Source organism: Corythoichthys intestinalis, chromosome 7, assembly GCF_030265065.1.
Source record: "Corythoichthys intestinalis isolate RoL2023-P3 chromosome 7, ASM3026506v1, whole genome shotgun sequence".
Lineage (NCBI taxonomy): Eukaryota > Metazoa > Chordata > Actinopteri > Syngnathiformes > Syngnathidae > Corythoichthys > Corythoichthys intestinalis.
In genome coordinates, this window is record NC_080401.1 from 57,466,697 (window position 1) to 57,480,809 (window position 14,113).

The 14,113-nt window shown below is 35.8% G+C and overlaps 1 protein-coding gene across 1 annotated transcript; it reads right to left on the reverse strand.

Moving 5' to 3' along the window:
* Nucleotides 1-1,310: 1,310 nt before the first annotated feature.
* Nucleotides 1,311-8,739, reverse strand: LOC130918697 (chymotrypsin-like elastase family member 3B). Its single transcript, XM_057840627.1, has 8 exons — nucleotides 8,697-8,739; nucleotides 5,820-5,908; nucleotides 5,627-5,724; nucleotides 5,307-5,435; nucleotides 5,104-5,240; nucleotides 2,664-2,806; nucleotides 2,419-2,571; nucleotides 1,311-1,368 (listed from the first exon to the last, which is right to left on the reverse strand). The coding sequence occupies exons 1-8, from the start codon at nucleotides 8,737-8,739 to the stop codon at nucleotides 1,351-1,353; spliced, it is 810 nt and encodes a 269-aa protein (XP_057696610.1). The 3' UTR covers nucleotides 1,311-1,350.
* Between the last annotated feature and the right edge of the window lie 5,374 nt (nucleotides 8,740-14,113).

The window sequence follows — 14,113 nt, forward strand, 5'->3', positions numbered from 1 at the left end:
GTTCAACATTCATGCCGTGAGGTGATGTGTTCGTTTAGCATCTGTGGGACGTGTTGTAAGTCCGATTGAGTGTAAAATGTTTAGTTGCCGCCACATTTTGTGGCCAAATTGACCGCGTGTGTTGAGAGGAGTATTTCCAGGTTGTTAATGTGCACGCGCATTCGTGCCCGCCACCACCTTTGTGTTTACTGCACTGTACAATCCACTTGTGTGTTGTTGATGATTGTGCCGTCAGTTTGCATTGTTTTACATTGGCACTGATATGCTGTTAACCATAACCCAAAATTCAGAAGTTTTGACATTAGGCTTAATCTTAGAGTTAGCGGGGTTTAATTGGTCGGTGGAGTTGGTTTCAACAAATTCCAAGCAGTTTGTCAGATATTTGTTAGTTTCAGGGCTCCGGAGTGGCTAAGCTAGCGCGAAATTCTGATATTCCCCTTTAAATTCAATCACCGGAAAGTCACTTACATGTGATGACATTTTTCTGCCAAAATGTATACGATCGGGAAAAATTATCGGGAATGATTGGAATTGAATCGGGAGCAAAAAAAAGCAATCGGATCGGGAAATATCGGGATCGGCAGATACTCAAACTAAAACGATCGGGATCGGATCGGGAGCAAAAAAACATGATCGGAACAATTATATTATATTATATTATATTATATTATATTATATTATATTATATTATATTATATTATATTATATTATATTATATTATATTATGTTATATTATATTATATCATAATTATTTTTATTTTATTTACTTTTGTTCCGTGAAGAATCCAGAAAGGGTTATTTGATTGTGGCTTTCTGAAAAACAATATATTTTTACATTTAGGCACTCCTGCTATCGTCACACTTTTTCCGTTACAAACTGATCCAGCCCCTCATTAGAGAAGGGAAAAGTTATGTGGCCCTCATAGAAAGGCCTTGTGGACCCCTCTCGTGCATAACATTAATAGCAGAGTGGCGCAGCGGAAGCGTGCTGGGCCCATAACCCAGAGGTCGATGGATCGAAACCATCCTCTGCTATTTGGACCGTTCTCCAATCATTGCTTGGATATACTCAACTGTCCTCCTACAGTTATAACTTCTCTATTATCTCTTATCAAAATGTATTAATTAAAAAAACAGTCAAATTTTCAAGTTTCACTGTAGGTATCATTAGCATAATATAAATTAAAAGAGTACCAGAGATTCTTCTTTTCATACATTGGCTTTATTTTCCTCCACAATTACCTCAATTGGAACAGTTTGTGCTGTATATAAATAATTTCAACATTAAATAAAGTCTATTCATTATTTGTGCTGTCTTCAGGACGTTTTCTCTTTTCTATCTTGGCGTCTTTAATAGCGCTGCATTACCTGAAGAGAAATGAACAGATGAGAAAATATTGGATGAGCCCCCTCAAAATTGAAGAATTATATAAAAGAAGAAAAAAATATTAAAAAAAAAAAAAAAAAGACATATGAATAGAAAACAGCACAGTACAATAAAACTAAATGAACTACAAAGGATGAATAATATTCAATTCAATCAAATAATTACTTCTCCTTAAAGTAATTAAATGATAACGCAAAATTCAATACCACTTTTCGGGCCCTAATAAAAAATACCGGTACAGTGCATATAATTACATCTATAGCTATATATACATAAAATATCATTTAAAAATGAATAATTATTTATAATAATAAATTAAAACGAAGTTACTAATACTACTATTACTACTAAATGAAAATATTTAAAAATAAAATAAAATTCATCATAATCAAACAATTATTTCTAAATAAATTAAGTAACAATGCAAAAATATGAAAACCAATTTATTTATTCACAAACAAATAATTATAAATAAAACAACAAAAAAATAAATGAAATAGGAGAATTGAATTTTGTTACTTTTTGAAAGCAGTAAAAAAAATAAAAAATAAAAAATACGTGTTTTAAAATTTAATGCCAGAAATCGAATAACTATGATTTTTTTGGGGTCACTTTTGAAAATAAATACACACTTGATTAATGAAAATGAATATTGTATAGATATCAACGGTATTAGTTTTATCACACTTGTAGTATACAAATGAACCACTAGATAGCAGCAAACTCTTATTCATCACTTATGCTGTCCTCTTCAGTCAGCAGATTCAGTAAACACTTGCTGCCCCTCATTCCTGTACTAATACTCTCCAAGCAATTGTGTGTTTTTATTTTCTGATTGCCATTGACGGCTAAAGACGTCCAATTCATTTAGACTGGGAGGGTGCTTTAAAGATTATTTTTAAAAAATCTGGTTTTCATTCACAAACTCCCGCAACATATAATCCCTGACACAATGCAAATTTTCCATATTTTATTAAACTGAATTTGTGCTATTTATGTATTTTTCTAGAAAAAAATGACTAAAAACTTACTTCGCTGAGCCACTGTGCGAAAGCGGAGGTGCGCGTAAAGACGGTGGGCTTCTTTGCTTCGTTGCACACTCTCGATGACACGAAGCTAGTGACGCCTTGCACGTACCAGCGGCCGTCTTCGCCCTGGCAGTTTAGCGGGCCACCGGAGTCGCCCTAAAAAATGAGCGGGAAACTCAAACTTTCAAACAAACTCAAGGTTAAATTCAGACTGATAAGATTGACGGTTATTCCGGTATGGAACGTACATTGCACCCTGAAACGGCACCCCCGCCTGCACAGATCATGGTGGTCTTGACGTTGATCCCCCACCAGTCGCTTTGTTTGCAGACGCTGTGCTGCACTACAGGCAGCAATGCCTGTTGCAGCTTGTTCGGCATCGGACCGTGGCCTGAAACCACAATTGTGCTTCTTTTAATGACATTCAAGCATGATTATTGTATTCTGTAGTGTTGCAGTGATACTAGATAGAATCTGTATCGGTACGGCACTTTAATGTTTTTGGGACTACAATGTGCCAATTCTACATGTCTACCAAATTTCATGTTAAAAGGTCAAACTGGATTTTCATAAAGTCATCTAACAGGTGTTTCTTTGAAGAACCGTTGGAAATTGGCTCGTAAATTGTTGGCTTCAAAACAAAGTAGCAGACATCCTGTAACTTTTTAGATATAGCACCTTGAGACTTTTTTGTGGGTCTACCCATCATGGACATGCCTACCAAACTTCATTTTGATAGGTCAAACTGGTATTAGGGGCCGAATTTTTAAAAAGTTCATCGAACGAGTATTTTTTTGAAGAACTGTTGGGAATTGGTTCTTAACTAACTGGTTTCAAAACAAAGTAGCAGACGTCCTGTAAATTTTTGGATATAGCTCCATGAGACTTTTTTGTGGGTCTACTTGTGACAAAATTATTCTTCAAAATTCATGTTGATAGGTAAAACTGGCTTTGGGGGCTGAATTTTTAAAAAGTTCATCATACGAGTATTTCTTTGAAGAAAACTTGGAAATTAGTTCTTAACTTGTTTGCTTCAAAACAAAATGGCTGACATGCTTTAACTTTTGGGATATAGCTCCATGAGGCTTTTTTGTGTGTCTGCTTGTGACAAACTTGCCTTTCAAATTTCATGTTGATAAGTAAAACTGGCTTTCGGGGCTGAATTTTCAAAAAGTTCATCAACCGAGCATACAGTATATTTGAAGAAAACCTGGAAATTAACTTGAACTTGAACTTAACTTGTTTGCTTCAAAACAAAGTGGCAGACATGCTGTAACCTTTTTTATATAGCACCTTGAGACTTTTTTGTGGGTCTACTAATTACCAACATGCCAACCAAAATTCATGTTGATAAGTCAAACTGGCTTTGGGGGCTGAATTTTCAAAAAGATCATCAAATGAGTGATTCTTTGAAGAACCGTCGGAAGTTGACGCTTAAATTGTTGACTTCAAAGCAATGTGGCAGATATCCTGCACTTTTTTGGATATAGCTCCTTGAGACTTTTTTGTGGGTCTACTTATTATGGACATGCCTACCAAATTTCATGTTGATAGTTCAAACTGGCTTTGGGGGCTGAATTTTTATTAAGTTCACAAAAGACTATTTTTTTGAAGAACTGTTGGAAATTGGTTCTTAACTGCGGGCTTCAAAAAACAAAGTTGCAGGTATTCTGTAATTTTTTAAAAATAGCTTCTTGAGACTTTTTTGTGGGTCTACCCATTATGGACATGCTCACCAAATTTCATGTTGATAGGTTAAACTGGCTTTGGGGGCTGAATTTTCAAAAAGATCACCAAATGAGTGTTTCTTTGAAGAAAATTTGGAAATTGGTTCTAAACTTGTTTGCTTCCAAATAAAGTGGCAGACATCCTGTAACTTTCTGAAAATAGCCCCTGAGACTTTTTTTGTGGGTCTACTTATTATGGAAATAACTACCAAATTTCATGTTGATAGATCAAACTGGCTTTGGGGCAGAATTTATACAAAGTTCATCAAGTGAGTATTTTCTAAGAACCGTTGGAAATTGGTTCTTAATTTCTCGCTTCAAAAGAAAGTAGCAGACATTTGTAACTTTTTTGAATAGCTTTTTGAGACTTTTTTGTGGGTCTACCCATTATGGACGTGTCTACCAAATTTCATTTTGATAGACCAAACTGGCTTTGGGGGCTGAATTTTCATAAAGTTCATCAAACGAATATTTCTTTAATGAACCGCTGGAAATTGGCGCTTAAATTGTTGACTTCAAAGCAATTTGCCAGATATCCTGCACTTTTTTGGATATAGCTCCTTGAGACCTTTTTGTGGCTCTACTTACTACGGACATGCCTGCCAAATTTCATGTCCGTTGGTCAAACTGGCTTACGGGGCTGAATTTTCATAAATTTAATCAAACAAGTATTTCTTTGAATTACTGTTGAGAATTTACTCTTAAATTGCTGACTTCCAAACAATGTGGCATACATCCTGCACTTTTTTTGGATACAGCTCTTTGAGACTTTTTTGTGCATCTACTTATTATGAACAGGTTGTCTGAATTTCATGTAGATAAATCAAACTAGCTAACGGGGCTGAATTTTTAAAAAATTCTTATGACGAGTTTGTTTTTCAAGGGATCCATACAAAGTGTCTTTAGCCTCTTGGGCTTTGCTTCTTTTTGATACATCTATTGTTACTTCTATGCAACTTACTGTAAAGGTTACCCCAACCGGTGATATAGCACACCGCTCCGTGGGCGGGGATTTCTCCGGCCACTGGCAGACAAGCAGGGCTGATGCTGTCAGACATGATGGGACTCTTATCCAACTTCAGCAGTGCCAGGTCATTCCTAAAAAAACAAGTAGAATATCCCTTTAACGTTGTGGTACACTAGGTGAAATTCAGTGAAACTCACCCGTCGGATACATGATCGATGTCCCATTTGGGGTGAACGACGATGCGTAGGATCTCACGGATCTGCTCTGTACCTTCCTGCTGGGTCATGTCGTGTTCTCCTAGCACAACACGGTAATTGTCTCCAGGCCTGCCAACAACAACGTGAATGTAAGGGTTAAAAATTATACATTGAGTATGTTGAAAACTTGATCTCAAAAAATACATTTTGCGCCATATTGGCACGTTATTTCTTAGAACTCCCCGACACAGATGACGTCATTTTAGTGCCGTAACGGTACTACAACAACACCACCATACGTAAAACAACCTGTTGCTCACCAGATACAGTGCCCAGCGGTTAACACCCAACGAGGTGCCACCAAGGTTCCTCCGCACGTGTGGTGGTAGCGACTGCCGTGCTTGACTTGCAGGGAGATCTGACACAAACAAAAAATTGGACAATTTGGAGTCCTCCCGTGGAGAACCACAGGAGTTCTTGGAATGCTGGAGGATGTAATTGCATTGCCCATACCTGCCAGGGCCAGCTGTGAGGTCGAGCATCCTCCCCATTGACCACCCGATTTGTATCCGGCTGAACTGCAGGTCTGCCACAACCAAGTACTGACAAAATGAATACAATAGGACATTTGCGACTGTTTGTAAAACAATTGATGCCGAGGTACTTCTGAGTGTTTTCGTGATCGTTCTGCCATATCATCAGTTGTAACATTCAGGTAGAAGAACCGGTTTTTACCTATTTTCGAACAATGACAATTAATAACATGTCGAAAAGTCAATCAAATACATGGTTACGAAACTAGAATGATCAGAAAACAACGAACTAAAAAGCATCACTAGCGTCTATTAAAACAACTGTAACGGTAGAAATAATTAGCACACAACATGAACTTTATTTCGATATGTAGCACTGCATTGCATGCTGGGAGGCATGAAGTACAAATAGCAAAATGTTGTCGTACAACAGTGTTGACAGGTGGTGGCAGCAGAGGTTGGCTGGCTTCCCCAAGGGAAGTGAAAGATAACATTGAGCAGTGATGGCCAAATGAAGCTTCATGAAGCATTGAAGCTTTGCAGCCAATTGGTTCAAAGCTTCATGGTGGTTGATTTGCTCTGTGGTGCTATTATGTGGTCTTAAAGCCTAAGAGCCTAACAGCGTTGAGTTTTCCAACTTGCGGCTCAAGTGACATTATGTTGTGGATATTGTGACAATTGTGACTACAGTGGATTTTGAGTTGTGCGTAGTCTCCCTGCCAGGGCATGGGCAACTTTCGCGCCAATTTAGAATTTTTGATGGATATATTTAAACAAAACAAAAAAAAATCGGCGATGCACTGAGGGCATGAAAGTTGAACCGTGAAGTAGCGAAGAATCACTGTACCTTGCTTGCTTTTTTTTTTTTTTTTTTTTTAATAGACTTAACTTCTATATAAACAATCATTGTTAAAAAAATGTAATAATTATTAATAATGAAGTTTTAAAATATTTTTACATCATATAATTACATTTTTACATGGTACTATCACGTTTCTATAGGATAATTATCAAGTGTTTACATGATAACTATAATGCTTTAACATGATATTGATCATGTTTTTACATAATATAATGTTTTTACATAATAGTATGACATTTGTACATGTTGGTATCACATTTTCACATCATAGTTATCATATTTTTACATGATAATGATCACGTTGTTCCATAATAGTATCACATTTTCACATAATTATCACATTTTCACATGATAATTATGTTTATATATGATAATCATCATGTTTATATATGATAATTATCACATTTTACATGATAGTATCACATGTTTACATAATTGTCATGTTACTATATAATACTATAACGTTTTTACATAAATATCATGTTTTTACATGGTAATTATCATGTTTTAACAAGATAGTAATCATGTGTTTACATAAATATTGCATTTTTACATGAGAGTATCACGTTTTTACATACATGTCACATTTTTACATGATAAACACATTTCTATATGATAATTATCACATTTTTACATCATGATATTACATTTTTACATGGTAGTTACGTTTTTACATAATACTATCACGTTTCTATATGATAATTATTAAATGTTTCCATGATAATTATCATGCTTTAACATGATATTGATCATGTTTTTACATAATCACATTTCTACATGATAATTATCATGTTTCTATAGGATAATTATCAAGTTTTTACATGATAATTGTCACATTTTTACACAAATATAATGTTTTTACATGATAGTATGACATATTTACATGTTGGCATCACATTTTTACATCATAGTTATCATATTTTTACATGATATTGATCACGTTTATATTGTTTATATATGATAATTATCACATTTTACATGATAGTATCACATGTTTACATAATTATCATGTTACTATATAATACTATCACGTTTTTACATAAATATAATGTTTTTACATGGTAATTATCGTGTTTTAACAAGATAGTAATCATGTGTTTACATAAATATTGCATTTTTACATGATAGTATCACATTTTTACATAAGAGTATCACGCTTTTACATAAATATCACGTTTTTACATGATAAACACATTTCTGTATGATAATTATCTAGTGTTTACATGATAATTATCATTATTTAACATGATATTGATCCTGTTTTCACATAATTATCATGTTTTTACATGATAATGTCATGTTTCTATAAGATAATTATCAAATTTCTATGTGATAATTATCAAGGTTTTTACATGACAGCATCACGTTTTTAAATATTTATCACATTTTTACATATCACATTTTGACATGATAGTATTGCGTTTCTACAAGCTAATGGTCATGTTTTTACATGATAATTGTCATATTTATGTACATATTTATCACATTTTCACATGACAAAGATCACCTTTTAACATGAGTGTCATGTTTTTACGTTTTTATCACATTTTCACATGATAATTTTCATATTTTTACGTAATAGGATCACATTTTTTACATAAATACCATGTTTTCACACGATAATTATCCTTTTTCTATATTATATTTTTTAAGTTTTTAACATTACATGATAATGATCATGTTTTTACATGATAGTTATCACGTTTTGGAATGATAGTGATAGTGACTTTTTTTTTTTTACATAAAATTTAAAATGAAAGATCACTTTTGTTTTTACAAAATATTTAAAATGTGATCATTATCATGTATAAATATAATACCGGATAATTTTTACAAGGTAGTTGCCACGTTTTCACATCATAATATCATATAAAAACTGGATAACCATCATGTAAAAATGTGACACTGGATTATTTTTTTGTTTTTTTGAGTGGCAGCAATACGCTTCCCCACCCTATATAGCTAATAGGCATTCAGTTTAATAGTAGGACTTACCCAATGCTACATGAAGCAAGAGGAAGCCCAGTGTCTCCAGCATGATGTCTGTCTCACTCTCTTTGAACCTTACATGGGTCTCTTATTATACTTCCATCCATCCCTTACAAAACACTTGGCTCTGTCTGCATGGGAAGAACTTCCTGTTCCCCATATGCCTGGACAGTAATCATTAGATTGTAGTGCAACTGTACGTACTGTATACTATGTGAAAAAACAACATTTGGTACACCTGCGCAATCAAATTATGGATGGACCTGCATCAACAATTCTGTCATGAGAGAAAAACAAATTCTATCTCTATTGCCTCATGTTTTAATATTCACCTGTTTTATCATTTAATTGTGCATGTGGAAGATGAGTTGACTTGTTGACACGGAGTTTGTGAACTGATACCAAAGTTAAAACATAAAGAAGGGCATCATAAATATTTCCTACAGCAGACAGACATTTCTTCACTTCTCATCCAATCTCAGGTTTCAGTATCCCCCGCCGCACACTACCACCATTTTGCCGTCTTAAAAGTACAGATTCCACGACAAGTGGGAAAAGTCCATCTGCTGTCTGAGGAAGCGAGCGAGACTCTTCATGAATTTTCTATGACGGCTCGTAAAATGCGTGCTAACTTTTTGCGTGATGGGAGGTCGCGAGCCAGCAGAAGACACTGATCATTGCTGTGTGAGGTTTAAGATCACGTCATGTCAAATATTAACAATATTAATCCTGTCCATTTGACCAACATTTTAACAATTAATTTGGAATTAAAGAAGATTAGAGATTTCACAAAATATTCAATAATACAACATTAAAGTGTATGTATTCATCCCAGGGCATCAAACTTTGATGCATCTACAATGGCAAATAAATTTGAGTGAAAAAAAAAAATCCACGTGGGAGTCCATTAACAATCCAGGGGGCGGTAGAGGTAATGCTTGGCCCAAAGTACAAACAATAGCTATATCAAATAAGTTTAAAGTCATTCAATTTAAGAGTTCAAGAAAGCCAGCACGTCATTCTTCCTACTGTGACCACCAAACTTGAAACTTTATTATTCCTTTTTTGCCCATAACGACTTTCCCTCCTTCAATAATATTTGGAACATCCAAGAAGAGGCCCGTATCCACAATCTGGAGCCAATTGTTCACGCCTGACCGGGACGTGCGCTTTCTTCTTCTCTTTTTTCCTTCCTTAATATGGCTCTCGAGGGAGGACGGTGAGCGTGGATAAATTTCCTTCTTTTATGAGGCAAATCAAAACGGCGTCGCCTCCATCGCGGAGGCCTTTTGCTAGTAGGCGAATGGAGGAATTTGTGCAAAACAGTCACATCAGAGCGACATGGCCAACTTCCGGTTCAGATTCTGGCACGGGTCCTTGAGACTTTTGATATGTCTTGTTCTGATAGATGTGTACACCCAATTTCATGGTGTTTGTCAACTTTCCATGGGAGACCACCAATTAAGAAATGGCTCCGTTAAACCAAAATGGCAAACTTTTTGTTAAATTCAGAGAATGGGTCCTTGAGACTTTTTCATGTGTCTTGTTAAGATACACATGTCCACCAAATTTAATGTTGAATAGTGACACTGGTGTCAGGGCCTAATCTTTTTTTAAACTTTCATGGAGCTTCCAAAAAGTGAAAAATTTCTGCTTTAAGCCAAAATGGCCGACTTCTTGTTTTGTTTCAAACATGGGTTCTTGAGACTTTTTCATGTGTCATGTTGTGATACACAAGACAACCAAACTTCATGTTAATTGGTGACACTGGTGTCGTCAGTGGGCTAATATTTTTAATAGGGCTGTCAAAATTATCGCATTAACGCGCGGTAATTAATTTTTAAAAATTAATCACGTTAAAATATTTGACGCAATTAACGCACATGTCCCGCTCAGAAAGTATTCTGCCTTTTGGTAAGTTTTACAGCAAGGGTTTTTGTGCTGTCCAACAGCGAACTCTTGTGGTCGCTTTGCGACATGGTTTATTGTTTTCTTGCCAGTTCATTATGGCTGCACGACGTCTCGGGCTGATAATGTTGTGCTTACATGATCCTTGGACAAGATTTGTCCGTATGTATGGTTGTTGTAAGGAATGTACATATTATCTTAGTAAGCGTAATGTTCTATTTTTTGTATGAGACGCTTTCTGTTTATGTTTAGTAAACCTGTATAGCGTGCTAAGCTAACGTTGTTGCTAATGCAATGCTTGTGTACTTTTTGTAGTTTTACGACGGTCTAAAGAGGACAATGGTTTGAAGCCATTTTATTAATAAATCAGATGAAAAAGGAAGAAGTTTAATTATTAAGGCGTCGTTCACTAGCTGTCTAGCTTTGGAAAAAGTAAATGCTTCGGAGTGAGGACAGCATAGACAGATTTAAATGACAGTAGAGTGAAATGCCCACTACAGTCTTTATGTACCGTATGTTGAATGTATATATCCATCTTGTGTCTTATCTTTCCATTCCAACAATTTATTTTACAGAATATATATATAATTTACAGAAAAATATGGCATATTTTATAGATGGTTTGAATTGCGATTAATTACGATTAATTAATTTTTAAGCTGTAATTAACTCGATTAAAAATTTTAATCGTTTGACAGCCCTAATTTTTAACTTTCGAGGAGCGCCCAATAAGTGAAAAATGTCTACTTTAAACCAAATGGCCGACTTCCTGTTTAATTTATGCGTTCTTGCGACTTTTTCATGCAACATGTTATGATACAAAAGTCCACCAAATTTCATGTTGATTACTGACATTGGTGTTGGGGGCTTATCTTTTTTAACTTTTGAGGAGCGTCCAAAAAGTGAAAAATGTCTGCTTTAAACCAAAATGGCCGACTTCCTGTTTTTTCTAATCATGGTTCCTTGAGACTTTTTCATGTGTCTTGTTAGGATGCGCATGTCCACCAAATTTCATGTTGATTGGTGACACTGGTGTTGGAGGCTAATATTTTTTAACTTTCATGAGCGCCCAAAAACTGAAAAATGTCTGCTTTAAGCCAAAATGGCTGACATTCTGTTTAGTTTCAAACATGGGTTCTTGAGACTTTTTCATGTGACATGTTGCGATACACTAGTCCACCAAATTGCATGTCGTTCAGTGACACTGCTGTCAGGTGCTAATCCATTTTAACTTTCTTGGAGCGTCAAAAAAGTGAAAAATGTCAGCTTTAAGCCAAAATGACCAACTTCTTGTTTTGTTTCAAACATGCGTTCTTGAGACTTTTCATGTGTCATGTTGTGATATACAAGTCCACCAAATTTCATGTTGATTGATGACATTGGTGTCTTGGGGTAATATTTCTAACTTTCGAGGAGCGCCCAATAATAAAAAAAAATGTCTGGTTGAACCAAAATGGCTGACTTCCTGTTCAGTTTCAGACATGGTTCCTGAGACTTCATGTGTCTTGTTATGATCCAAGAGTTCACCAAATTTCATATCAATTCGTGACACTGGTGTGGGGGGCTAATCTATTTTAACATTCTTGGAGCGTCCAAAAAGTGAACTGTCTGTTTTAAACCAAAACGGCCAACTTCATGTTTATTTCTAAGTACGGTTCCTTGAGACTTTTTTCATGTGTCTTATTAGAATACACATGTCCACCAAATTTCATGTTGATTGGTGACACTGGTCTCAGGGGCTAATATTTTTTAACTTTCCTGGAGTGTCCAAAAAGTGAAAATTGTCTGGTTTAAAACAAAATGTCCGACATCCTGTGTAATTTCAAACATGGTTCTTTGAGACTATTTTCATGTGACATGTTATGATACATAAGTCCACCAAATATCACGTTGGTTAGTGACACTGATGTTGGGGGCTAATCGTTTGTAACTTTCTAAGCACTTCCACCGAGCGAAACTTGTCTGGTTAAAACCAAAATGGCCGACTTCCTGTTTATTTCTAAGCATGGTTCCTTGAGACTTTTTTATGTGGCTTGTTAGGATACACATGACCACCAAATTTCACGTTGATTGGTGACACTGGTGTCAGGGGCTAATATTTTTTAACTTTCATGAGCGCCTAAAAAGGGAAAAATGTCTGCTTTAATCCAAAATGGCCGACTTCCTGTTTAGTTTCAAACATGGGTTCTTGAGACTTTTTCATGTGAGCTGTTGTGATACACAAGTCCACCATATTTCATGTTGGTTAGTGACACCAGTGTTGGGGGCTAATCGTTTGTAACTTTCTAAGCGCTTCCACCGGGTGAAAATTGTCTGGTTTAAACCAAAATGGCCGACTTCCTGTTTAGTTTCATTTTCATTTCAATTGAATTCCTTAGACTTTTTCATGTGTTTTGTTATGATACAGAATTCCACCAAATTTCATATTGTTTGGTGACACTAGTGTCAGGGGCTAATATTTTATAACTTTAATGAGCGCCCAAAAAGTGAAAAATGTCCGCTTTAAGCCGAAATGGCTGACTTCTTGTTTAGTTTCAAACATGTTTCCTTGAGACTTTTTCATGTGTCTTGTTGTGATACTGTCATGCCTAGGTGAGGGTTGTCCTGTGTAGATATATTGATGTCTCTTCCTCTTTTATTTTGAAGCCTCACCCTCCTGTTTCCACCACTCAGCCTTCCTGCTGCCTCACCTGTCTCTGATTGTGATTACCTATTGTTCCCACATGTGCCCCATTCCTCATGTGCATTAAATTGTTTGTCACTCCCTAGTCTTCTCCCAAAGTGTCTTGTTGCCACTACAGCCAGTGCCAATAGCCAAAAAAATATTCTATGTTTTATGTTTGTTCATAGTGTTCTGCCATAGTTTGTTATTTTGTGCCTCATGTCTGGTATTTTGTTGTAGTGACATACTCTAGTGCTTTTTGCCTGGCTTTCTTGTTTCATAGTGTCATCATCCATTATTTCCTCCTTCTGGAGCGCCCTCAGTTTGTTCCTGTCTCTGGCCATTTGTGTTGGTAAAAGACTGAATTCTGCATCTGAGTCTGCCCCATCTTGTCAATGTGTGACGGATACACAAGTCCACCAAATTTCATGTTGGTAATTGTCACTGGTGTTTGGGGCTAAAACTTTTGAGGAGCATCCAAACAGTGAAAAAGGCTTGTTTTAAACCAAAATGGCTGATTTCCTGTTCAGTTTCAAACATGTGTTCTTGAGACTTTTTAATGTTTTCTGTTATGGTTCACATATCCACCAAATTTCAACTTAATAAGGCTAGGTTCATACTGCAGGTCTTAATGCACTAATCTGATTTTTTTGTATTTTTCCAACTCTAGTGAGGCATTAACTTGATGGGACAAGTCCTATAAAAATGGACCATTTCAAATCTGATATGGGCCACATTTTTCCAGAATGTGACGTTGGTCTGAACTGTCAAGTCTCCCGAATCGGAATTCATGCAACAATTACGTCAGCAAAGAGCGAGAGCAGCAGGCAGGATGCAGTGGCGCCCCCAGGGG

Bases quoted from the DNA above. Each gene is read 5' to 3' on its own strand.
- LOC130918697 (XM_057840627.1), bottom strand. From the start codon at position 8,739: ATGCTGGAGACACTGGGCTTCCTCTTGCTTCATGTAGCATTGG. The intron at 5,909-8,696 runs GTAAGTCCTACT...TCATTTTGTCAG, and splicing joins CTTGCTTCATGTAGCATTGG to TACTTGGTTGTGGCAGACCT. The intron at 5,241-5,306 runs GTGAGTTTCACT...TTGTTTTTTTAG, and splicing joins ATCGATCATGTATCCGACGG to GAATGACCTGGCACTGCTGA.